This window comes from Anser cygnoides, chromosome 3, assembly GCF_040182565.1.
Source record: "Anser cygnoides isolate HZ-2024a breed goose chromosome 3, Taihu_goose_T2T_genome, whole genome shotgun sequence".
In the NCBI taxonomy this organism is placed as follows: Eukaryota; Metazoa; Chordata; class Aves; order Anseriformes; family Anatidae; genus Anser; species Anser cygnoides.
In genome coordinates this window covers 57,367,720-57,393,447 of record NC_089875.1, presented here as the reverse complement: position 1 = coordinate 57,393,447, position 25,728 = coordinate 57,367,720, and the positions used below count along the sequence as shown (strand labels likewise).

The following is a 25,728-nucleotide window of genomic DNA, read 5'->3' as shown; positions in this document are numbered from 1 at the left end:
TCTCATTCTAGTGCCAATGTTCATTATTGTACATGCCTTGTTGCCTCCCATGACTTCACGCGCCATGCTCAGGTACAAGGAGCCCCTGTTCTGACAGGGGGATGATGGTTGTCTCCGCCAAGCTGCCAGGTGGCGTTTCCAACCTGCCTGACTCTCTGTAGCCTTTGCTACTGAGAAAAACGAGTCAGATTCAATATGCCAGACCACATCCTTCACTGGGGAAAGCAGGCACGGCACACTGAAGTCCAGCGGTGTAAGCAGGAGAACTGGGATGCTGTGCATAAGCACTCTGACACAAGTGTTTATGCTCAGAGTCATGGTAAAATTGAGCTGGAAGGGACCTCGCAGGGGACCTAATCTTTCCTTTTGTCTGAACAGAGTATGCACCACATCTACATCTTTCTTGGTGCGTGGTTATTTGATGAGGCACTATAATTCCTATCCCCTTTAATAGAGAAATGTTATATAACTGCTCATTCCCCAACCTGCATTTGTGTAGCTCCTGGCATTTCTCCCGATTTACACCCTATCTTTCGAGCCCCTTTCTCTGATCCACGTTTCCATTTGATCTCAGCCCTCCGGCATGCCTCGCTTCGTGTCATCTCCAAAGGCCAACACCGTCCATCCGCCACCATTAGCGGACACAGGAGACGGAGCCAGGCAGGGGCGATGCACGCACACAGCCCGCCCGTTCGCACCTCAGCCCTTAGCAATGGATCCCCCTGCCCTTCCTCTACCCCTTCCAGTCCCCACTTCATGGCTTCTACAGCCACGGCTACCGGTGCCCCCCTTGCCCGCCCGTACCGGTAGTAGCGGTCATCCCTGTAGGGCGTGAGGTCCTCCTTGATCTCCCTGTAGGCCTCCCGCAGCCGCTTGCAGAAGCGCTTGAGCTCGCCGCAGAGCGGGCTGCCGAAGGCGGCGAAATCCGCCTCCATGCCGCCTCAGGCGCCGCTCTCCGCCATGGCGCCGCCCCACCGCCCCTCACGGCGCTGCTCCGCGGCGGGGCCGGCCCCCGAGCGCGGCGGGGCCGCTTCAGCACCGCGGACAGGGCCGGGACGAGCCGGGGAGGCGGCGGGGGCCGCGGGGGGAGGCTGCCGGGGGACGGCCACTGACGGGGGACGGCCTCCTCCGGCACCCGGCCTCCTCCGGCACCGCCTCCCGCTCCCTTGGGAGGTGGAGGGCCTGTGCCCCTGCCAGACGTACCCTGTACACATACACGCGTATATACACAGATACTTAATCAAACCCTTCGTTTCTTATCCCCAAACCCTTTGTCTTCTCATTCCCAAATACACCAATTAAAAACATCGATTCCAGCCTTAATGTTCGCCACGAATTGAATTGCCGCCAGCTGTGGCACCCGCACTGCAAATGAAAACATCCTGCTGGCGATCCGGCATTACGTTTTCCAGAGAGTGTAACTATAAAGAGAGAAGCCTACTTTAACGCCCCTCCTGTGGAAATACCATCCCCATTTGGCCTCAGGAAGCTGGATTGGTTTGGTTTTGGTTGGGTTTTGTTTGTTAGTTGGTTTTTGTTTGTTTCAGCCTTGTCCTCGGTCTGTATTTTATCCCATGCTAACACTACAGCTTGCACCTGTAAGTAGCAGCCCACTTCCACGTCTCACCAATATGCAGGGTGCAAGGCGTCACTTCGGGTGGTGTAAAGGGAGGGGGACAATACGTCTCCCACAGGTGGGGTAGAGAAGGGAAAAATCACCTTTAAATGAGAAATTCTTCTTCCTAACTCTGAACATTTGTAAGCCCGAAAAGACGTAGCAACAGCAAAAGCCACACACCCTGTTAGGCTGGAAACTAGAGGGCTACAAACACCCTTGGGACTGTTCTGGAACAAGCTCCAAAGAGGAGCAAAGAGCCTCGCCGTTCTTAGGGCAGAGCTTGATCAGCCTCCGAAACCACTCTGAAAGCTGGGGAGAGGCCTCAGCAGCTCAGCAGGTCCCTCACACCACACTGTTTTTCTACATTTTACTACTTCTGAACCCATTACGATACACCTGGCCGATGTCGTCACATAGGTCTTCCCTGGAAGTGTTTATTCCAATGTAAATGTTTCGGTTGTGATTAAGACTAAACCATGTTTTCCCTCAAAGCAAAAATTTAAATTCTTTGTTTTATGTGATGAATATCCTGCTTGCAGATCTCAGGCTCAGAGGTAGGAGTTATCAGTGGGATTTTTAAATATTTACCAAAAGGAGGAAATTAAACATTTAAGGCTTCGTCTGAGTAAAAACACATTCACTGCTGGGAGTTATGCAATTAGTGTAGCAATAGCAAAGTAATAAAAAATATGCGCAAAGATTAAAAACTGATTACCATTTAATTACTTACAGCTAAGTGATCTTTACTGCATTTATTTCTAAAAAAAAACAAAACACCAAACAAGAAAAAAAAAAAAACAGGGTTTACTTGAAGGCCCAGAGCAGCACCATTACAGAGATGCAATCTAGTCTCCTCCCTGTTGTGCTGAACGTTACCCAGACTGGCTTCAAACCCTGTCTCTCTCCTGCACCATCCTGAGTGCTCTCTGGTGCCAGAGGAGGATATCACAGCCACTGCAGAAACATGACAGTTGAGCTGGTAGGTTACTTCCATGGAGAAAGTGTTAGCACTGACCATCTGTTATTAACCTACCAACTTCTGCTACCAAAAACAACAACAACAAAAAATAAATCAAAAATAAATCTAGGCTTATGAATAGCATAACTATGTGAAGACACAAACTAAGTGCATAGTCTCACTGTGGTCCATATTAAACGTTGAAAGACTCTAAGGAGGAAAGGGATTCATTTAGAGTTTCTGAAGGTCAACAATTTGATAAAACAAGCAATATCAAATATCACGCATGTACTAACATGCAAGTCAGATGTTTTCAGTGTATGGCCTCTTCTCCCTGGGGAATGACCAGACACTGCAGCAGGCAGAGCTGCAGTGGCATGCCTTGTGCAGTCAACAAAACAGCCACAGGCTAAGAGCATGAGTGGTTTGGGAAACTCAGCCACTTGAAAGTGATTTTGAGAAAATGATGCAGTAGTTCAGTAGTTACAAATCTGCTCTGCTGCTATTTTTTTTTTTTTTAAGGGCAGTTCTTGATACACAGTAGCAGCTCCTAGGTACCATTTTTAAGGGAAAAAAGTATGTTTTCCATCTGAGTAATTTCTTCAAAGACATTTCAGTCTTTTTTTTTCCTTTCCTTTTTTTTTCTTTAAATGAGAAAAATATTAAAACATACTTAATATTAGACAGTCACTTCTATTAAAACAGCCAGTCTATTTTCTTTAGCCAAAGCCTAATGAATGGAACACTTTAATTAGCTGTTCACATACTCATAAACCCTCAGATGCTAACAGATCACGTTGCTACCTTTATTGGTTGTCATTCTTTCCTGTCCAGTACAGTCATGGCACAGAAAAGCATTTGGTTCTGCAGGTATCATGACTTCAGTAAAAGCAAAGGGAGGTCAAAGTTTCACAGACAGCTTTGATGACAAAATGCAAGAGCAGCCAGCCAAGTACCTGCACAGGGACTCTGAGCAGCACAACCTGCTGGGTGCATTTCAGAGCACCCTAGCACATCTCACCAAGCACAGCAGCGTCTGTGTCAACCTTGTTTGTGTTTTGCTGCTTTTTACAGCACATGATAAGAGAGAGGCAGCATCAAATTGCATTGAGGAACACGCCAATCTAAAGAGGTACCAAGAATCCTGTAAATCTCAGCTAGAAGCTAAATGCCTGGAACTCCATACATCCCCTGGGTGCTCCCAGACTCCAGCGAGGGGGAGGAAAGCCCCAGGAGTCTACGGCTAAGACGTGATCAAACCCAGCATCTGTTCAGTGCAAGCAGCACATCATGTCATGTGGACAGAGTTTATTTTGGAGGTGGAGCTTAACAGAAGTCCCTGGCATAATTTTTCTTTCTGATTCTCCCCCTGAGTATAATTAGCATTTTACAGCATCAGCCACTTGTGTTAGATTGTGACAGTATCTAAACACAAAGCTTGGCAATCCAAGTAAACGCATCAGGATTATTACTCTTGGCTCTTTCAGAAGGAATGGCAGCTGGTGCTGAGAAGGTAAGGGAATAAATGCCGCCAACTGAGGTCCCTCTTTTTTTCAGCAGAGGAACAAAATCCACAAACAGACACAGCTGTTTAGCAAATACTTTTCCCTTCAAAATTGTTCTGAGCTGGAGAGAGGCCATAGTGGTAGCTGCAGACTGCAACAACTGCTGTTTTCCTTCAGAGGGGAGCTAAGGACTGACATATCAGTTTGCATAGAAAAGAGTGTATGTTCATGCTGACTCTCCCAAGGTAAAAGAGTATAAGCTGCTGCCATCAGGCTGCAAATATGCTTCTGAGTCTAGTTGCCCACAGCAGTTGTCAGTGAACATCCCTGAACTGGATGAGTAGAAATCATGCTCAGCCACAGAGGAACCTCAGGACTGTGGTCTATCCTACCATCTGCTTCACTGCTGCCTTGATTCTGGAAGAAGATAACCCCTGCCTCACCCCAAACCACTGTGGTTTGACCATTCCCTCCTGTCAGAAAACCACTTGGTCACAGCTAATCAGTTATGTGCCTGCAGCCATAGCCACATAACCCTTCCTGCTCCTGCAGAGGATCACGGGAGCATGCTGGGGACAGAAATGTCAGGGAGAACTCAGCAGGAGCAGCACTCACAGTGATGCAAGGCTTCTCGTTTATTTGAAGAGCAGCACAGAGACATCAGCTGGGACAGCCACTGACAGATCATCCTTAACAAATCATCTCCATGCTGACGGATGCTTTGGAGCCATGGCTGGGCTTGTCATCACTGTGAGGAATGAAGCTTTACATATCTGGCTGCAGCTGGGAGTCCTGACCCTCAGATCCATAGCAAGAAACACTCATTTCTCTTTCTATCTTTGGAGATGAACCTTTCCTGAATTTAATCTGCTTTAAAGAGATGTGAGGACAAGAAAATGAAAGAAGATTTATAATCTCTTTTGATTAAAAGATAAGAAGAATCTCTTGAAAGGTGATTTCAAGGATGGAAAAAAGGGAAACCATAATCACAGCTGATTCACATGCTTCTTTATCTCTTAGTATGACTTGGCTGCTCTTTTCTTGACCGTCACATGGAGAGCAAAGGGAAGACTGAAATGGTCTAATTGGGAGCATGATGAAGCTTTCTGTCCTATATATAAATTTTCATTTTAACATGGTGTTTCAGTATGATTACTGTATTTCAAATGTCAACTATACTTGGAATAAAAATTTCCAATGCATACATTACTTTAAATATCCCACTTGTATTAAAAGCAATACTTTTAAGGGATGATAAAAACCTGTGATATCCAGATAACAAACAGTGAACACAGAAGAGTACCCACATATTTTTAATTACAGTTTAAGTTTTGTGTTTTGGTTACCTCAACCAATGAAATAAATCACCATTTTTACTTTTCAGTTCTCATACAGCATAATGCTGCAAGCATACTTTAGATAAACTTTGAAAAACAATGTTCAAATGGCATAGCTTTATTTTCTAAAAGGTTTAAAAATGTTTGAGAAAATACAGGTAGTGTTAAATGCTGCCAGTTTAATTGCGTCTATTTTAAACAAAATACCTTTGTGTTGATTTTAAGATGTTCATTGTCCTTCTTTCAAAAGTCAGGTCCCTTGTGAGATATAATCTCATCTCTCAATAATATGTAGGGTTAACTGACTAACAATAGTGCAAATTATATCACATCAGACTAAAAATATGTGGTGGGTTGGCCCTGGCTGGGCAGCCAGACTCGCACCCAGCTGCCTGCTCCCTCCCCCAGCTGCCTCGCCACCAGCTGGGCAGGGGAGAAAACGAGAACAGGAGCAAGAAATCTCCTGTGCTGAGATAAAGACAGGGACATCACTTAGAAGTTTCTGTCAGGTGCAAAACAGGCTTGATCGGATAATCTACATTTACTGTCACTTGAGATCAATATTTGAGTCCTCTCCATGGGCAGCAGTCCCTTTGGCGGGGTTCCTATCCTGGAGTACCTCCTCCTTTTTCCTCTGGCCTTGGTGTTCCCCCTCCCCTCTCTGTCCGCCATTTTCTACCCTCCTGTAAATACACCTTCCCCATGGCGCCGCCATTTTGGCTGCTGGGCCCGGCAGAGACCTGCCGTGGGCCTGCTGGAACCTGCTCTGTCCAGCACAGGGCAGCCGCGGCCTCGCCTCACAGAGGAGCCCTGCAGCCCCGCTGCCAGCACCTTGCTATTTAAACACTAAACAATATGTTATTATTCCCATAGAAATGATTCTTTTTCATTATTTATAATACTAGTGTTTGTTTCTGAACTATTTTATGTTTATTTCAAGGGAAGCAATTAAAACTAATGTGGAAACAGTGAAAAGCACCAAACATTTTGGAAAGCTTCTCTTCCCCTTTTTATTGCCTACATACGCAGTCACACATGCCTTAATGACAAGGACCTTGAGGTACTGCTAGATCTAATCAGAAACACACAGTAGTAACACAAGGGTCTTACTCTGCGCCTGGGAGTCTCCTCTCTCCAGTCAATTCTGAACCACAAATACAGTTATATACAACACATGACATGCAGTAACATTTATTTTAAAAACTGTAATAGAAAAATGTAGATGATACCAGTTTTGTTGAACATGTTGCAGAAGTACCAACACAGTAGAGTGAACTATCTCTTGCCTGCACAAACCAACAATCGTGTTTCCTACTCAGCCATTTATGACTATAGCTAATTTGCAGGACTCGGGTGTATTTCTAAGCTCCTGGATCTTGGCATATGTGCAGCTAAATTAGGAGCCCACACAAGGCAGGACCTCCTTATCCTCAGGCCCTTGTTTCTCTCTCCCTTGAAGGAAGGAAAGAAACTTGAGTGTGCAGACAGTGAAGGAACCAGGAGCATCCTTCAGCCAGGTCAACACTTGGCTGATGGGCGCACCAAGACCTTGGCAAATACTGATCTTTGCCTCTGGAGCCAGTTCTCCTTTCGCCATCATGTGTTTCACACATTTAACCTATCTATCCAAAATGAATTTGAACAGAGCAGTCTTGATTGGAGCACTTTACAGGATGGAGAGCCCATCACTTTCTTGAGTTTGTTCCAGTGTTAAAAATTTTCATCATTAAATGTGTCTTACTTTTCTTTGTACATGTCTTCAGCCCCCAGTCATTAGTGCTTGATTTGCTTTTTCCTGATAAATTAAAGTGCCTTTTGATACCAATACTTTAGTTCAGTTAGGTTTACGAAGATACTGAGAATTATTTAATGATGCTCTTCTCTGAAATAAGTTAAATAAACAAAACTCTTGCTGCAAGAACTTTATTCAGTCTTTGAACTTCACATTTTTTTGACACTCCCCCTTCTTCCAAGATAGTTTAAAAGCCTGGATGTCAGAAGTAGACCCAGTATTTCACCAGGTGAAATTAATTTCCTACTTTCACTGCCCTACTTGCCAATCTAAGGATTGTGCTATCTCTTTCTGCAAGAACATCTCTTAGGATTGCTAACATACCACATTGAGACACTTGTCCATTCTGATCTGTTTCTCCTCATCAGACCTGCAGCTTTCTGAGCTAAATTACTGATTCTGAAGATCTGTCCACATTCATTGCTCTTAAACACCTAAGTTCACATTTGTCTATATGGAAAATACATTTTGTTTGTAATGTCTCACTGCCGTGTCTTAGTGCTATTTGCCATCTGGCAGTTTTGTGGCAGGTCCACATTTTATCAGCCACAGCTCTGTATTTGCATTTGAGTCCTGATTATTGTCAGATCTAGTACCCATCTCTGCAAAATCTTATCAGAAACTCTCCGTTTAGTGATGATGCCATCTTGCAGGCTACTTCGTGAGATCTTGCAATTAATCTATTTAAAGTACACCTTATTCACACTAATTATTGCTAATTTCTTCTTTGGCATCACAGGCAATGCTTCATCAAATGCCCTATGAAAGAAATTATATCTGCAAATTGCACCTAAAATTAATTTCTTATGGTTTACATCCTTATATTTCAGTTTTTAACTGACTCCTATATCATCCATTTCATTATTTTGCCTAGTGCTTAGGGTCAGCATGTCTGGCCTGCTACATATTTAATTTTTTCAAATATTGTTAGCTAAGCATTTTCTCGTGATCCTGGAATTTCTCAGGTTATATATGTTAATAAAAATGAACATCCGTCTGGAATTGTCTTCAGCCTGCTCTATACCACTCTTGACCAAAAAAAACAGCCAATTCTCAACCTTCTGAAAAAAAGAGTGAAACAGGACAAACTGACATAGATCAATTTTGGACATTAGTGCAACTCAGTAACTATACTGCCTAAGGAGCGAGTTTGGCAGGACATCCATTTTGTACTTAATTCTAAACACAAGAGTAAATCCATCTGTTTTAGGAGAAAAGGAAGGAAGGCATTAAAAGTGTTCAAGTCTAGCAGTATGTTCTCCAACAGTAGTATGTCATAGCATCTTGAATTGCTGTGGGTGACAAAATATAGCTAGTCAATCCCCACATTTTTTTCATGAACTTTTCTCATATGCTTTGTAGCTTGCCTCATGAGAGAGACTTTCTTATAGAGCTAAAACTGGCTCTGCAGCTTGGAATCGCTTGACACGCTGCTCATTGCCTCCATGCACCCTTTGCTTCTTTGTGCGAGAAAGGAATTTCTTGAGAAGCATTTTATTTTGGGGTTGTACAATAAGTTTCAAGCTGTAGTAGTTTTCCATCCAGTCACTGCTGCTCACAAGAAATGGCTGAGAATTATTAAAATTATAACTCTTGGGATCAGTCACGAACTAAGTCCAGCTCCTGGTTACTGCTTATTTCATTTGCACTATGAACAACTGGACACCATGCGGCTTGCTTTCTCACATCTCTGCATTGCTCTCAGAGCTCAAATTCTTTGTTGATTCACGCTGCCTCTCCTGGCTGCCTGTGGGCGTACTGTCTGGTCCTCAGGGAATTACAGTGAATATTCCTTCTGCTAGTTTGCTCAAATCCACTGCTTTGCAGTCCCAGGTGATTTCTGTTGCAGCGAGAAGCTGTGTTTCATGTTTACTTTTGTGATGGTAAGACACTGCTGCAGCCTGCAGTTCCCTGACCTCCTCTGTCTTTCCAAAGGTGATGTTTGGTCACTTACAGCTGCAGTTTACATGTTCTTTCACCAGCTGCTCCATAGGAAGGCTTCCCTCTGGGTGAATCCACTCAGACGTGATGAAATAGGGTAAGCTGTCCTGCATTCCTATGCTTACCAGTATATGCCTTGAGAACTGGAGGTGGATCTGCCTGCCCGCTTTCCATCTACAACTATGAAGAGAGATGCTCTCCTCAGTCCTTATGTGTTGTTACGAAAGCACTGCATCCTGCCACACTGCAAGAACAGTGCAGATCATGTTCCTTAGAGGCTTAGAGATACACTGGGTGTATCACACAATAGGAAGCCAGAGCATTGTGTTGAAGATGTTTTTATTTTTGATGAATACATGAAGGGACATAAAGAACATGGCAGATGAAGGGAAAGCTATTAGGATGAAACATTAAGGAGCTGAAATAATGGATTATTCAACCATGCTGAGTCAGGCACAGATAACAGTTGCTATAGGGCTTCTCTTTGTCCTTGTGTTAAAAAAAAAAAAAAAAAAATGAGTCAGGAACCACCTGGGACGAAAAACCAGTTAATTTGGTGAGCTTGCTGTGTATAAAGATCCTGGAAGTAGCACTGAGCTCACAGGCTCAATGAACCAAGGTCAGAAAATTCAGCTACTGGTGTCATTTGAAGTTGCAAAGTTTAATAATGCTTTTTGAAGACATCAGTGCTGCAGGGCTTTGTTCAGATTCTACAGCCTTTGCCAGCCTGCAAGTGATGATTAAGCTTTTAACAATGGTACCCTGCCTGTTGATGACAATTTTTTTCCATTAGAACATTTAAGCTTTACATATTTATCAGTCAAAAATTGATTCATAATACAATGATACACACCCATTGTTTAAAAACACCATAAGCACACAACTTAATATTTTCCCTTGACTTGTTAAAATACTATCAAACACTTGCAAGATTCTATTTCAAACAAAATAATTCTCCTCCATGTCTTACAAATCTTCAGTGAAATGATCTTACCCAGTATTTCTCTTTAGCTTCAACCTCCTGGTAGGGATAGAGTTGGAATTTGCACGTCTTTGTTCAAGCAACAGCGTAACTGATTTGGACATGTGCATTGACAGAGGACGACACCCCCAGCTTTAACAAACATGAAAGGCAGCTGTGATGGTCCAAACACCCACTCAGTGTCCAGATTCTCTCTGCCGTCAGTTGTTCAGCCACAGCTTAGAGGACTGAGCAAAACACATTTGCACTGCAGCACCTGTCTCCGAATTCCAGTGTAAATGTACACTGAGCAAACTGACAATCTTTGCACACCCAAAGACAGATGGGGCCTACTGCATTCATTTTTGAGAAAGGCAAATAAAACAAACAAACAAAAAACATATTGACATCATGGGATTTCATGTCACCTATGTTTTCAAGACACCTGATGAAAACTCCTGTGGTTGGAGCTATATCTGCAGGAGTTTTCTATCAGCACCTGTAAAAGCATTAGCAGTGTTACATCCTCCCAAAACCCGTAGACCTGCTACTGCTCCACAAACATCAACCTCAGAGCACTGGACGTTGTGAATTCCTGTGAATATTGTCTAGGCCTGTGTTCCAACCACCTGATATTCTGGGCAAGATCCAAAATTACTGAATCCAAGGCCAAGCTCAAGAATGTCTTCAGTGGGAATTATGGGTGATACGTACCCATCACTTGGGGCACCAACTACACACAGAAAAGACCATCAGACTTTCATGAGAGAATTTAGGAAGTCTGAGTCCTTACAATGGTCACTGATTAGCTCAGGGTCTCATTTGTGACATGAAGAATTCATCCCTTAAACTGACTTTCTCCTGCTGATGACTTGATGAGTTGCCGATGAGATTAAAAACCTTTCTCCATTCCCAAACAGTTATGTTCTTGAAATGAAAACTTGTTTTGGATGTTCTGTTGCATCTCTCTGCACCTTTTATTGTCATTTTTTGGAAACATCAAACATGACATAAATTTTGCAGCTTCTGTATCATCTGGTAGTGCGAATGATCCTGTGATGTCAATGTCTCATTAACACTCTTTATTCTTTGGATTAAATTAATTCTGTAGTAACAGAAACAATGATCTCAGTAGGGGCCATGCTATGTAATGTATCCAATGTTGCCAGTGCCCAGGGAATACACAGGGACTCCTTTGGTTCTCTGTGTCGCAAAACAATTATTTTTCCTAACAAATTCCTCCAACATCCTTTCCTGAGCAATTTCCAACTCCATTCTTTCTGCTGTTACTTGAAAACATCGTAAATTTCTACCTAGACATCTAGTCATAATGTTTCTATGAAGATGAATCATTTCTATAACAATTCCTCTTGAAGTCGTTATGTGTTCCTTCCCTTACTTTACATACTGTAATAGGTTTCAACAACATCAGAGAGGAAATTGGGCAGTTAGCAGACTGACAGAATCTGCCTCATTAGCACTGCCTGCATTCATCTACTACTCTGTTCAAACTTTTCAAACAAGGCTTCAACACCCACCCAATAACTTAAGACCGTATGTACTTACGGGTCTTCATGAGTTATTTTGAAAGTAATTAGTTAAATTGTGCCTCTTCGTTGTTTCATATGATTACTACCTCATTCATATAATTACTTCCTAACTTAACTATTTTGAGAGTAAATTTCATTGTACATCCTGTTCTCTGAGTCTCTTCAAATGATTATTTCTCAATTGCCTGCCACACTAAGAGTCTTCCAAAAGAATTTAGAGACACAATTTAAAGACAGTTGATGTCATCAGTTGTCTGTAAAACTGTACTTAAAACCATTTTAAACATCTGTTCTTTTGACTAAATTGTTTTTGACTTTGTCTCCTGCACTGAGTAGGCTACGCGGAGTAGATTAATGAAGCAATTTGAGTACATGTTTAATAGTGGATTCCATGTTTTGGTCTTTCAGACCTAGCCTCCAGCTTAGGACAGCTGTACTTCTTGGATCTTTTCTTCATTGGTTTGCCTATAGCCTCACAGATGCAAGCAATCTTGCTATGAGGTTGTTTGTTGTTATTATCCTTAGAAATATAAAAATATTTTCCTAATAATGTTCATGTGGGAACAACTTCCGAAAAAAAAAAAAACAGGCTTCCATAGCTGCTGTCTTCCTAGTGGTGATGGTGAGGATGACCATCATTGTATCATTTTGCATTGCTATGTCTGAATGCAACTGATTTACACTTACGTATCAGCTTATGAGTTTTTTTGTTCTCTCAAAAATTTGTTTTTCTGAAGTAAGGTAAGTCCTGTCTCTGCTGCTGATCCACCCCAGACAGCCTTACAGATTTCCCAGAACTCTGTCCTTTCTCAGTGGCTACTGCCTTGCTCTTTGGACAGCTTTTTCATCATGATACTGATGTATTTCCAATGATACTCAGGCCATGGCATTTTACTCACACTCATGTTATCCACCGCAGTCTCCAGAGGTGGAATCAGATTGTGGGTTCTGGCAGCTCTCAGAAGGAGACTCTCTGAATTGTCTCCCCAGGGACACTTCACTGGCATCTGGAACTTCTGAAATTCGTAACAGAATTTCCGATGTGAACTGTACATAACCCACGATTTTAGAAAGATGTCTCCTTTTTCACACTCACTGTTGAGTTCTGTTGATTAGACATAAATCTGCAAAAACCTGTGTTTTTTTTTTTTTTTTTTTAATAAACTGCAAATAAAGTTATTAGTACCGTGTAAATAGGAACAGTAACAGCAGGTTTATGAACAAAACTGGCACCTTGGTTTTAGTGACTATATGGAGAGGTTACAAAATACTCTGCAAGTGATACAGATAGAGCCTGCCAAAATGAATGTTTTCCACCTCAGATTATACTAGCTACCACAGCAGGTCAAGGGAAAAAATTTTAAGCTATGTTTAAAGACCTGAAGAAAGCAGGCGTGCTTCCCCCATTAGAAAGTGTCATAAAATAATGAGAGACAGAGAAGTCAAATCACAGTTATGTCACTTCTGAAGACAAGACTCTGCATTTGGCTGCCTCCAAGTGAGGCAATTAGAGACTCTAGGATGTTTGAATCATCTTTAACATCTCCCCTTTGCTACAACCAACTCATACAGACTCTTCTCTGAAATAAACATCCTTTCAGATAACAAAAGTAAAAAAGTCCTAGATGGCTTTGAAAGAAAAACATAGAAATTAATCTCACCAAAACTGTGCAGCAAAGGGAACAAAGATTCTCTTGTTTCAGAGGAAGAAGACTATCACTACAGAATGCAACAAAACGGGAGGGGAACAAAGAAGTGTTTACTGCAGTTCAAATCTGACTTTTCTCCTTATCCATGGGGAAAGTGAGAAACGGAGGAAAGCGTGGAACCATTAGAAAGACTAAAAATATCAGGAGATGCACAAAGCAAAACATTCCCCCAGATGAATAAGTTTCCCTTTGATCAAACAAAAAAAAATACGAAAATGTGCCTCTCTTAAACAGAGCAGAAACGAGAATACGGAACACAAGCCATAATGGATGAGGAGTCAGATGAAAGGGCTGAGATGAATTTCAATTGCATGAAGTGCTCCATTTTTATTTTTATTTTTCTGATCTTATGCAACTCCCTCACAATTAGGTAATTGCTTACTTAGCTCCTGCACCTCTCCTGTTAAGACTGAATATAGAAAGCTGGTCTGCTGCTGAAAAAAACTGCAGTAAGAAAAGATTGCTATTTTAATATTGATAGTGATTTTGGTAGTAATGCCAACAGGAAATGGAATAGGCCATTGACCAGAGAACACCACCAACAATAACCTGTCTTGGTGAAAAAGCTCATGGTCCAGCTAGTAGTTATTAAATCATGTATACAAGCTTAAATATATGTACGGCTGCTGTATTCTCAGCTTCTCTTTAAAGAGCCACTGTTTAAATATTGTTTCCTCACTGTCTGCATATTTCCTTCTTACCTCTACACCAGACAGCATAATTAGAGGGCTCAGGGCACAGGCAGCCCTTGTATTTACCTAAATCATAAAAATAAGATAGCACTATTATCAACAACCACATTTATTTACAAACAACTAGTGGCCACATGTTAAATTTAGCTAGTTCCGCCCAGCAGAGAGGGGCCTTCCAAAAATGATCTTACAGAGCAATGAACCAAAGTTCATTGGCTCAATGCCAAGAGCAAAGGCAACACAAATTGTTGCCCTGCTTGAATCAACTACCAGTACTGTACCTGGCAGAAAACCACAAATTCACACTAAAAATGGATGGGGAAACAGGATATGACTACATTTGAAGCCAATATCCTGGACAAAGAAGGAAAAACCTGAAAAGTGCTGGATCCTTGATCTAAAAGGAAACTGCATGAATCGACTCTGTAGCTCATCTGGGCAGTTATTTGCTTAAAGAAACACGGAAACTAGCCAAAGAGGAACAAACAAACAAATAAATAAATAATAAAAAGGCACAAGGCCAAAACAGTGCCATGACCAGAAGGTGTATGGCTGCTCCACTTCTCTTAGGGACAGAGCAACTAATTACATAATCTCTGCATTTTGGCAGGACTTTATTTTTTCCTGAAAACTCATCTGGAGCTACGGGAGATTTCATAATTGTTGGCCCCGCCACTCACTGCCTGAGCAGCACTGATGCTAGAAAAGGACTTTTCCTGTTTGCAGTGCAAGGCACTCAGACCCCGGGCTAGGAGCTTTCCCTTTCTCCTCAGCCCCAGAGGAGCAGATTCTTTTCCCCTGTGCTGCAAAACCCCGCTGGGAGGCAGGTAATGCAAAGCATGAGTTAGGCAGAGGACACTGGCAAATCTCAGACAACCTCATTGCAACAGGGCAATAGAAAGATTCAGCTCTTCTCAAGACTTTTCCTTCTTATAGCTGCCAGAATGAAAATTCCTCTTTCCTCCTAAAGTCAGAGCCCAGCAAGAAATGTTAATCTTACTATATCTCTTCATGTTCCCATGCTGGTCCTTTCCCTCTTTTTTATGCTGCTTATTTTGCTGAATGCTCAACTCAAGAGCAGTGCTGACAGTGTTGGTTTTGACAATGTCACTTCACTGTTTTTTGGAAAAGTCAAATCGGAGACATCTCCAGAGTAAGCAGGTGACCGCGTTATTAGCACAGTGCAGCTGTGCTGTCCTTAACTTTTATACGTATGTGACATCAGTAGTCAAAAAGCAAAGCCAGCAAAGGTGTGGCATTTTTCTCCCAGAAATAGATGATGACACAACTCCTAACTGTAATGACATACAGTAAATTAAAGTTAGAAGACTTGTCCCCAGTATACATTAGGCTCCAGGATTAAGCTTGTTTTAGAAATGCTGGCATGAAAACAGTCACACTGGTTCAAAACGAGAATCCATTTTAGCAGCGTTCTCTCTTACAAAAACCATTTGCAGAGTCCTCCGGAAGAGCAGGAACTAAGCAAATTCATATGGTGCTTCCCCCTAATGCTGACTACTGTCAGCTTAGGGAACTCTCTGCCCCTGCTGTAGTGTGTTCAGCATCCCCACGGATCTCTTTCCTGCACTTTTCCAGTCTCACTGGAACCGCTATAAACTTCCTCTATCACAGCATCCTTCGGCCAAGTGCTCTGCTGCTCACCTCCTTGAAGAGCCACCTCCTTTGGCTGGAGTTCCTGCCCCACGGGCACCTCGCTTTGTTTTCACTTCATGGCTCCCAGCTTTCGGGCAGGAAGAGACGACCTCTGCCTGCCCTCCCACAGTGATCCTGTTCTGGTGGGTCTCCAGCAGCACCTTTAAGATGTCTCTTCCAGGCTGAGGAGTCTCAGCCTTCGCAGCCACTCCTGACAGAAGCTGATTTATGCCTTTAGTTGTCCTTGTTGCCTTCCTGTGAATCCTCTCTAGGTCTAATCTACCTTTTCTAAGACAAGGGGACTGGTACTGCACAGCACACAAAGTGTAGTGAACTACAGTTTTACACAGTGACCTTGTATTTTCTGTTTTGCTGTCAACTCTTTTCCTAATCATTCTCTGTAGTTTCTTCTTTTTACTCTGCTGAGCACCAACCCGACATTTTCACAGAGCTATCTATCAAACTTTAGATGTCTGTCCTGACTGGTGGAGGTCATTTGAGAGACCATTACCGTAAACATGAAGCTAGGACTGCTTTTCTTTTTCCTCACATGCGTCACTTTACAGTGTATCTACCTACCTTCTGAGTGTCACCTGCCATTTTATTGCCAAGTTTGATAAAGACCTTCTAAGATTCTTCATTATTAGCCACTGCCTTCAGTATTTCGAGTAACTTCATGTCATCAGTAAACTTTGTACCTCAATGTTCAGGCTCTTTCCAAGGACACCCAAGCATGTGTCGAACAGGGCAGGATCCAGCAGAGACCCCTGTAAAACTCCACAGGGAACCCGGGCCCGTTACGAGAACTCGCTCGGAGAGTCCACACCACGGTTCTCTCATTTATGCCGCAACTGGGACGTGCATTGTGCCAGGTAAGCTACTTTACTACCTTTTTATTTCCTCAGCCCCCAGAATGTTTATGTTAGTAACCATCACAGCATTTTATTCTGTTATTAAAGATCACAGGACAGAGGAATCCCTTGTGGTAATGTTAAAGTTTCCAGCGTATCAGTGACAATATGAGAAGTACCACAAAACCCAAAGGTAATCTCCTCAAAAAAGAAAGCCAGCAGAGGAGAAATAGCACAAGAACTGGCTGATATCCAGGCAGATAGGAACATTATTACCGAGACACCTTTGCCATCCATCCTCCCATATGAATGACACAAAGTATGATGGGCTGGTACACAGATCAGGTCCAGTGGAACTCGTGGATACAGTTATTGAAAACAGAAAGCACAGGGGCATCTGGCTATTTATTATTCAGGTCGTTCCAGTGCAGGTTTGTCGTCTGCTTTGAAAGCGTTTAAGGTGTTTGACATGATGCAGAATGTAACAAAAGCAAGTCAGGAATTTTCTAGTCTGCAAAATTTTATTAAGCAACAGCTGGACAACTCTTACAACTCCAAATCATCAAGGAAAAAATAGGGCAATCAGTCCATCTCTCAATCATGTAGACAGTAAAGAATTTGGACAAACCACATTTTTATAGGGAAACCAACAATGCTTTCTAGGCACCTCCTGCAAAATCTAGTACACAAGATACATAAAAGGAGAGGCAGACCAAAGTATGATTTAAGTACAATGGAAACCAGGTATATCATGGTATATTGAGGAGGGAAAAAAACAAACAAACAAAAAAACCCCACGAGATTCCTGAAAATATGTTTAAAAAATTGTGTAGGTATGTAAAAGTACACAAATTGTGTACCAAATTTTCAAAAGCCTTAAGAAAAACATGCCGGGCTTGCTAGCTTAAGAACGCATGCACCTGCATGACTATGTGTGCTCATTAAATAAAAAGAAATGGAAAAGAAATCCAAAATCATGTTCAAAGTTGTAGTACCAAAATAATGCATTTATAAACAAATGCAACTCCACTACTTTTTTTCAGGAAACACTACAGTGCCTTTTCAATCAGATGCATCTCCATGCTGTGCCACAACACCATATATTTTATCTACAACAAACAACGAGATCTTGAACAGACAAACCCTTTCCCAAATGCACAACACAAAAAAAGAAAATGACAAAATGAATGAGGAAACAGTGAAGTGAAGGGAAACCAAAGGCAAAACACGTATCAAGCAAATAAAATAAATGAAGGGAAAATTAGGAAAGTTCTGAACAAATAGCTTGAAACAACATAGAAAGAATTACAAACCGAGTGCTATCTCAATGAAATACTTGAAACTCAGGTGTCTGCACACTGGTAGAAAATGTTTCTCTTTTAATGTTAATCCATATTACCAGAAACAACCATCGATTTGGACAGTAAGAAAAATATTCCACAAATAAACAACATTTGTCAGGATTCAGAATCGCTGAAATTAGACAACGTTTTTAAATTTGTAGTTATGTAAATGGGAGAGCAAAGATTAAGAATAAACTGGCAGGTTTTAATATCATACAATCTAATTTTTTCATTGAGCACTTTGGACAGGTAAGTATTCAGTGTTTTCATTTATTTTAACTCTCACAAAATCATGTTGTTTTGATCCTGCAGTCAGCTAGCTCTGGGTCAGCAAACCTTTGCATTTGCATAGAGCTTCATAACAATCAGTTTGCCTGGAAGCACAAATCTGTCATTACAGATCCATATGAAAAATCAAAAGTTAAAGGGTGAAGTTTTAAATTTTCATAGCAAGAATTGCTTCGCTGAATCCTATTTTATTCTCTTATTTGGTTAATTGCTCGTCTTAAAAATCTAACCTCCTAAATGTACCAACAATCCAGCTGCCCAAATAAATGTTCTCCTAATACATCTTCAGAGGTACCAGGTAACATGCAAAGCTGAGTCTTTTAATCTTAAACTTCTCTGCAGGATTTTTTTGGATGAAAATTAAATAAATATGAAGATAAAATCATCCACATAGCCCATCGTTCACAAGTAGTAATTAATCTTATTCCTTCAAGAATGATGCATGTGAATTCCAAACCTTCAAGAAGGACCTGTGGTGCCTACCTGCAGACTACTCCCAAGGGCAGTAGGACTCCAGACCGGTATGTGCTGATGGAAGATTGTGCTTGCCTTGAAGGTGAAGGGACTTAAAAATGAAAAACTTCCTCTACCAGAATTGTTCCATTTTTGAAAGCAGTGTGATATTATTTGCTCTCCTATATTGGGAAAAACAGTATGCCAACCTCTAAATAAAACCAGCTCAATCTCCTGTGAGGGAGTCCTCGAAATGAGAATAAAAGACAAAATTCTGAAAGGCTACTGTGGCCGCAATTTTACTTCTAGTGTTCTTTGGGGGGGCTTATACAGAATTGTCAATATAGTTGTTGGTTAATGCTTTATGATTTTCTTAAGTGGGTATATGGGTCAAGTAAGTCATTCTTACCTTATAATCATGCAGTGACAGTAAAGTACATTTGGAGTCAAGTTCCACTGTTACGTATCTTGGTGTAACCACCCAGTGAGGCTAGAAGCTGGCCCTTTGTTAGCACACCAAGCAAATGGCTCATCTGTTACTCACCTCCAACTCAGGTTTGCTGGTCTGGAGTGGTCTGGGCTCTGCAGAAACGTGTGATTTCCAAACTGTTGCTCTGGCACACACATTCTTAAAAGCTAATAAAAACTTACTCTGTCTTCTCTCCTTTTTCTCTTAAGTCAGCTTTAGCACGCATTGCTCCCTTCACACAAGGATTTAAACTGTTGCTGACAGGTAACAGGGCACCAAGATAACATAGGATTACACGTGTCAGGCTGCAAAAAAAAAGCAAATGCACAGAAGTTGTCTGAGGCAACAACCAGGCAAGCTCCCAGATTTGTCTGGAATTTCTGAGAGGACACTAAAAAAACACACCAAGGAAAGCCTGGGCCTGTGGAAAGTGAAGGCTCAAGGCAGGTGTCTTTGTCTGACACCTGTGTGCCTTCTTGCATCTTCATAGAAACAATGGAACAAAACTGGAGAGAGAAATGTGGAATTACTTTTCTGTGGCTACATCACAGCAGGCTTACTAACTGGATGAACCTATGCGCAGACTTGCTGTCAGACAGTCGATATTCAGGCAGTTCGTGGCACCTGTTACTGCTGCCTCTGGAACTCAGTGCAAAACTATTAACGTGCCAGTTCCTTTTCTGACTCTTTCATCCCCCTCCCTCCCATACTTTCTTGGAGCACTGTAGAAACATGATATTCCCACTGTTTCAAGATTGAACTGGTTACTGTGTGTGTGGTGCACTTCATGCAAGACTGCAAGTACCAATCTTCATACTCTGTTAGGAGCTTTATTTTGAGGATTTTTTTTTTTGAACGTATCAGGTTTTCCATTGCATCCCTTGCAACTCCAGTGGAGCAGACTCTTGACTCCAAACGGCCACCAGCTGACACAGTGGAGCTTTCTCTGCCTAAAGCTGCTGCAGCTAAACCTGCTGCTCTTGGAGCTGAACTGGAAGGAAGAGTGGAGGAAGGCCTGCTCCGCCAGGTCTCTGGTGGAGCACCTCAAAGAGGCCAAGCTGCTGTAGGCAGTGTCAGGGCTCTGCTCAGTCAGCTCTGTGCAGCACTAGCTTGGGTGCCAGCAGCACTGTGGCTGTGTTGGAATCAGCTGAGCCCAGCTGAAGGAGTGTGTTAGTCTGAGCAGAGGGAAACACGTCCTGCTGTACTCTTTCTTGTGCCTCAGCCAGCTTATACCAAGCTAGTTTGTGTGTCTCTGCACAGCAATGAAGTATGCCGTTGTTAAACACTACTAAGCTATGCGATGAACTCCTTACAAACTGAGCCTGTATTATACCCTCTTTTATCACATAAACCACCATATTTTATATTTCAAGAAAAAAAACATTGTACTAAAGAAGAAGGAAAGCTTTATATTTTTAAAAGCACTCCCAGCTGAAATATATAGTTTGAAACACAGGAGAATACACAACGCAGAAGGACAGATTTCTGCAGGTCCCAAAGAAGTTGTCTATACTCTTCGTAGTCTACACAGTCCCCCAGAGCAAACTCACTGCTTTCAGCTGCCAAAAAAATATTTTTGCCTGCCTGAATTATGAAATTTTGCATAATATCTCACAAAACCAGGTCTTCCTATCTGCATTTTGAACTTCTCGCAGCAAAACATACTGCTAGCAAACAATTACTTACAAAGATGCTCTTTAAATATAAATAAGAAAGTGTGTATAACTCACCGATACATAGTAATAAAATAATCCCTAAATCACTTATTACATTACACAAGATAAATAATTTGTCTTTTGGACGTTAACAGGAATTCTGCATTAAATTATTTTAAAAAAATCCCTCAAAAAAAAAAGGCAAAATAAAACAAACAGCAACATAAAAACCATAAAACCCCTAGGACTGTCACAAATATTGCACAAACAAACAAAAAAAAAAAAGCTTTGGAAAAACATACTCAAACACTGGAAATTACTGTGTATAAAAGAACTACATATTTCTGAACACCTTGCTACATTCTTCCTAGAAGAACTTAAGTTATCTACAGAAAACCTGGATTTTACTAACTCAATATAAAATGTAAAATCTATCTATTGGCTGAATGCAACGGCAATCTTCAGGACTTAAGTGATTACTTTGTGGGGAGCTTTTAAATTTGTTTCTTATACTGCATCTCAATGAAAAAATAAAAGAACTGCTGCTTTCACTTGTTCTTTGTATAATTTAGGATCCAGTTCCATTCTCAGAATTTACATAATTTCCACTCATTTTTTTTTAAATTCTACATATTTGAGGACAGTTTATATTTATTATAGTTTTATATCTCTAATACTGGGTATTCCCTACACTATTAAAATCCTCAATTAAAGGGACTCTGTCAAAGTAATTTCAAAAAGACAAAAGAATTATCTTATTCTATAATACCTTCTGACAAGTAAACAGGAAGATTGGAAATTGTATTTATTTTCCCGATTTATGATAATTATTCTTTGTGCTTTGTTGGGCCAAAGAACAATGTCTCTTTCTGTGCCAAGGATCTTTGTAAGTGCTACCAGAATGATACAATCCCAACCTTGGCCAATGAAACCACATTACTAATGCTGTCACTTGATATATCTGGTTTCAGTTTCTGTTTTCACATTAGCATAAATCTGCTGATAATTGGAAAAAAATGATTATGAACCAAGTAAAGAGGAATACTATTCCCTGGAAGGTTAAAGAAACTGCACACAGAAGTCCTTCTTCTTAAATTAGGATTTGTTCAGAAAAAAAAAAGAAAAGAAAAAAACACACAAGAAAACATTCATGTTCTTTGCATGTGATAAAAATGTTGGCTTAAAACTACACGCAATGTTCCTTTCAGCATGCCTCGATATGTTTCTTGTCTTATGGCGTTCAGCATATGCCTGTTATATTCTAATTAGGGTCTGACTGGTTAGCAGAGACCTTTGGGCAGGAAAGGACACTCATCAGCCAACTTTCCTTCTCGTGTACTGAAATCAATGGACCCGAGAATTCAACCGACTGTCTGCACAGCGTGTAACTCGATATAAACAAGGGGCTTAATAGTGCTTCCTCCACAAAAATCAAAGAGAACAATTTCCACAGATTTAAAAGGGAACAGGACGAAATCCATTTCGGTTCCTCTGTCCCACACACATTACACATATAGGCAGGCAAACTGCTGAGTAAGTCATGCATGTGAGAAGGATGCCCAAATGGGCCCAGACAACGGATAGAAATTCAACAAAATTAATTAATTAAAGCAAACAGCAGTCTGTTAGATGCCAAGGGGAATGTTGTGCCTGACATGCAAGCAGAAGCTGCTGAGCTTTGGCATAATACAGGCATGGAGCCATCTATTCCCCCCTCGTTCTTTCCTGCCTCTACTTCCTCTCTCCAAGGAAACCACCTTGCAGAGGGTTCTTCCTGGACTCACCCTGCAGGACGTTACCTGTGGATGATCTGCCTCGTCATCTCTCTTGGCAGCAACCTGAAACTCCTCTCTGACTGGTATCGTTCCCTCTGTGCTGCACAGCTTTAGAAGCCTCAGCAGAGCAGAAGTTACTACCTCACTGCATTTTGGTAACTTCTGCTACAGCAGCGTCCTCTCTTCAGTGATATGTTTGTCTAGAAGAAATCAAGTGCAACACAGATCTGTCCTACCACTAGAATTTTAAAAAAGCAATGAGAGAATCACATCTATTCATCTTAAGTTATACAGTTTTTCAAGTAAGAAGTTAAACCGGATGAAAGACAAAGACAAAGCAGTCATCAACACCTCAAGCAACCTATCTTCCTCTGTGTGCCTTTCATGTCGAAAGAGTAATTTCTGAAGGAAATCTGCAGTTGCATTTTGTAATCTAATATCCAAACAATTACATGAATGATTATGTTTTTGTGTATTACTGGGGAAACTGCTTCCGTATCAGAACATATTCCATAGCAAAATGCAGTTAAGGAGGAAAGAGAGAAAGCAAATAAACATGTACACAAAAAATGGACGACACAGAAACTCTTCTGTGCAAGCAACCCTTCTGAAATGCTCAGCAGGTCTGCATGTCCACCAGAAAAAAACTGCAGCCAGAAAGAGCTGTGCTACTGTTAATAAGCCTTCACCTGTAACACTCCATTTAAACTTTGGCTTGCCACTCTTATCTGGAGCATTATATTCTCAAACAACAGTCACAAGGACTACTCAAGTAGGAAGGTGATAAAAGGGATGACTCCGTCCAATTTTTCCTTCCACTTTTAACTCATTTGTTCTCCTGCCAGACATGATGTTGTTTCCTGTAATGAAACTGCCTTCCTGATCAAATTACTTCCTGTAATGACTTGCTATGCTTCTGTCTCCTTCCTAATTTTAGCACAGGTACAATGTTGTGGAACTCAATTTGTATTGATTGCTAAGAAGATGAATACACTGGGCCTTCTCATTCACTTGAACAACTTTGTTTATAAAGTGTAAACACATTTAAATGAGGAGCATGTATAGGAGTGGCCTTGGAGGTACATCTGGCCACACTGTACCTCTCCCAGCTGCAGGCCAAATCGAAGAATACTGCTGATCAATATGAGCAAAGAAGCTCATAATTATTTCTTCCCGTCTTTTCTGTCACCCAATGAAAGATGTTTATCCCCAATAACAGCACACAAAACAAGCAGACATCAATTTCTTTGATACACTGGGTTTTAAAACCACCCATTGGTAACAGTTTTGTTTCTCTTCTGAATAACACATCATTATTTATAAATTAAATATTGACCTACATAAGCCTCCTTGGAACTTGTGGTGCTCAGTTATTATCAGAGATCAGAGAAGAAACATGTGTCTTCAAGTATTATAGCTTCTTTTTTTTTTCTTTTTTTTGCTGCTATCTTTGATGTAGTAGTAGTAGTACAAACTGGACCAGAAAAAAAGTTATGTTCCCTGTTTTAAAAAGAACAGCATGATATAAGGCAGTCTATCAAAAAGAGCAGTCTTTTTTAATCCCCCTATGAGCTTACATCAGCTATTGTAGCAAACACGGCAGAACCACCACAACAAGCCAAAAGCCACACTTCTCCACATAACACTGAATGGCTCTCAACCCTTTGCTCTTTCTGAAACCCAGCACGATGCTTTAAAAAAAGAAAACACTTGAAAACAAACAAACAAACAAAACAGAAAAAAGCCCCCCACCCTCCACCCCATGACTGATTAGAGTTAATGCCCTTATGTTGGGCACCAAGAGACTTTTCCAGTTTTACGGCCTTCTTCGCTCCCAGGCACCTCTGTGCACCTAAAGCAGGCTGCTCTGACATTTTCCGGTTTGGACTTTACGAGCAGGTTTTATCAACGTTTTCCTCTCTGCAGTCTCTGCTTGTTCATTTGAGGCGTTGAGTCACATTAGCCAGAGCAACAGCAAAGGCTTGCACTGCAGAAAATGGATACTGAAAGTCCAAAATATACGCATTGCCATCAATCCTTCCAAACTGCATCACCTGGGAAGCAGGGGAAGAGGAGGAGGGAAGGAAAAAGAGAACAAGGTCAAAAAAAGTGAATCACAGCAAAGAAAACAGAGAATAATGAAATGTTTTTACTCTTTTGTAAGAACACTTCTGTTAATCATCCTCAACTAATGTGAGTGGGGCTGTTCACAGAATGGGGTATGAAGCCAAAGAAGAGTAATACTGGACCACACAGAGTACTTGACTGTAGTATTTGACTCTATAAATTCAGCTTTTAAACATGCTAGACTCTATAAAGCACGGGTGTAAGCAGATTGTTACCAATGACTTCAACAGATGTAGGTCACACCAACATCTTTCTTCCAGCAAGAAAATGATTTTCTCTTGGAGAGATCCTGACATCATCCCATGAGGAAAAGAGATTTTGTTTTCAAAGGAAGGAGCTTTCAGGGAAGGGGAATAACCAACCTCCTGACCACAGCACTTCACACCCAATAAGCTATACTTCCTCTTTTGCATAAATTTCCCTAGCACATAATTACACTGAGAATGAATTAGCAGAGGGGCAGTGGGAGCTGCTTGAAATGTAAAGCGTGGCGACTCAGGTTGTTCTGCTGCAAGGAATATCTGAAGTTTGGCCTCCTATTGCTGCTTTTTCATTTGCTTAATCAGAAGCCCAGATCATATTTTTCCTGCAGTGAAGTTCCTTCAGCTAGAATGGAGGCTGCCTGCAAGTGGGGGCAGGCTTTGTCCCATCACCAGCAAAGCCTATGGCCAGCATGGTTTTACACGGGCACGTTTCCATGGTCGCTTCCTTTTCAATGAGTTGTTGCAGATGGACAAAACCAAGAGACTACCACTGGTCATTACATTGGATATTTAAGTCACTGAACTCCCAAGTTAAATCAGAGGAAGCTGAGAGCTTTGACGTTTTTAATAAATCAGAAGAGATGTTCAGAGATGGTACAACTGAACTGGGAATTAAATCTATATCTCCCGAGATTCAGTTTGGTGTCCTGCTTATTTGTATCAATTAATGGCCTGGTTTTGATGTGGTAACATCCCATTCAGGCCAAGGTGAGAGAGCCTAAAACTAAATACTTTGATTTTCTGAACTTTCCACACTCCTCTACCCACAGGCCATATGTAGCAGGCCA

General features: G+C 41.4%; 2 protein-coding genes across 7 annotated transcripts in view; both read right to left on the bottom strand.

Annotated features, from left to right (window-relative positions):
* Positions 1-10,252, bottom strand: part of TMEM181 (transmembrane protein 181) — a 44,155-nt gene extending 33,903 nt beyond the window's left edge. The window contains exon 1 of one of the 2 annotated variants that reach the window (XM_066993158.1): positions 10,146-10,252. In XM_066993158.1, coding sequence (XP_066849259.1) covers positions 10,146-10,243 — 98 coding nt within the window. In that variant the 5' untranslated portion in view covers positions 10,244-10,252. Of the gene's footprint in view, positions 1-804; positions 1,082-10,145 lie in introns of those variants that run through there. The other variant, XM_048080746.2, reaches the window with a different exon arrangement.
* A 6,817-nt stretch (positions 10,253-17,069) lies between these two features.
* The window catches only part of TULP4 (TUB like protein 4), a 157,018-nt gene continuing 148,359 nt past the window's right edge, over positions 17,070-25,728 (bottom strand). For 3 of the 5 annotated variants that reach the window (XM_066993151.1, XM_066993152.1, XM_066993153.1), the window contains exon 15: positions 17,070-24,604. In XM_066993151.1, coding sequence (XP_066849252.1) covers positions 24,488-24,604 — 117 coding nt within the window. In that variant the 3' untranslated portion in view covers positions 17,070-24,487. The remainder of the gene's footprint in view (positions 24,605-25,728) is intronic. The other 2 variants (XR_010829764.1, XR_010829763.1) reach the window with 2 other exon arrangements.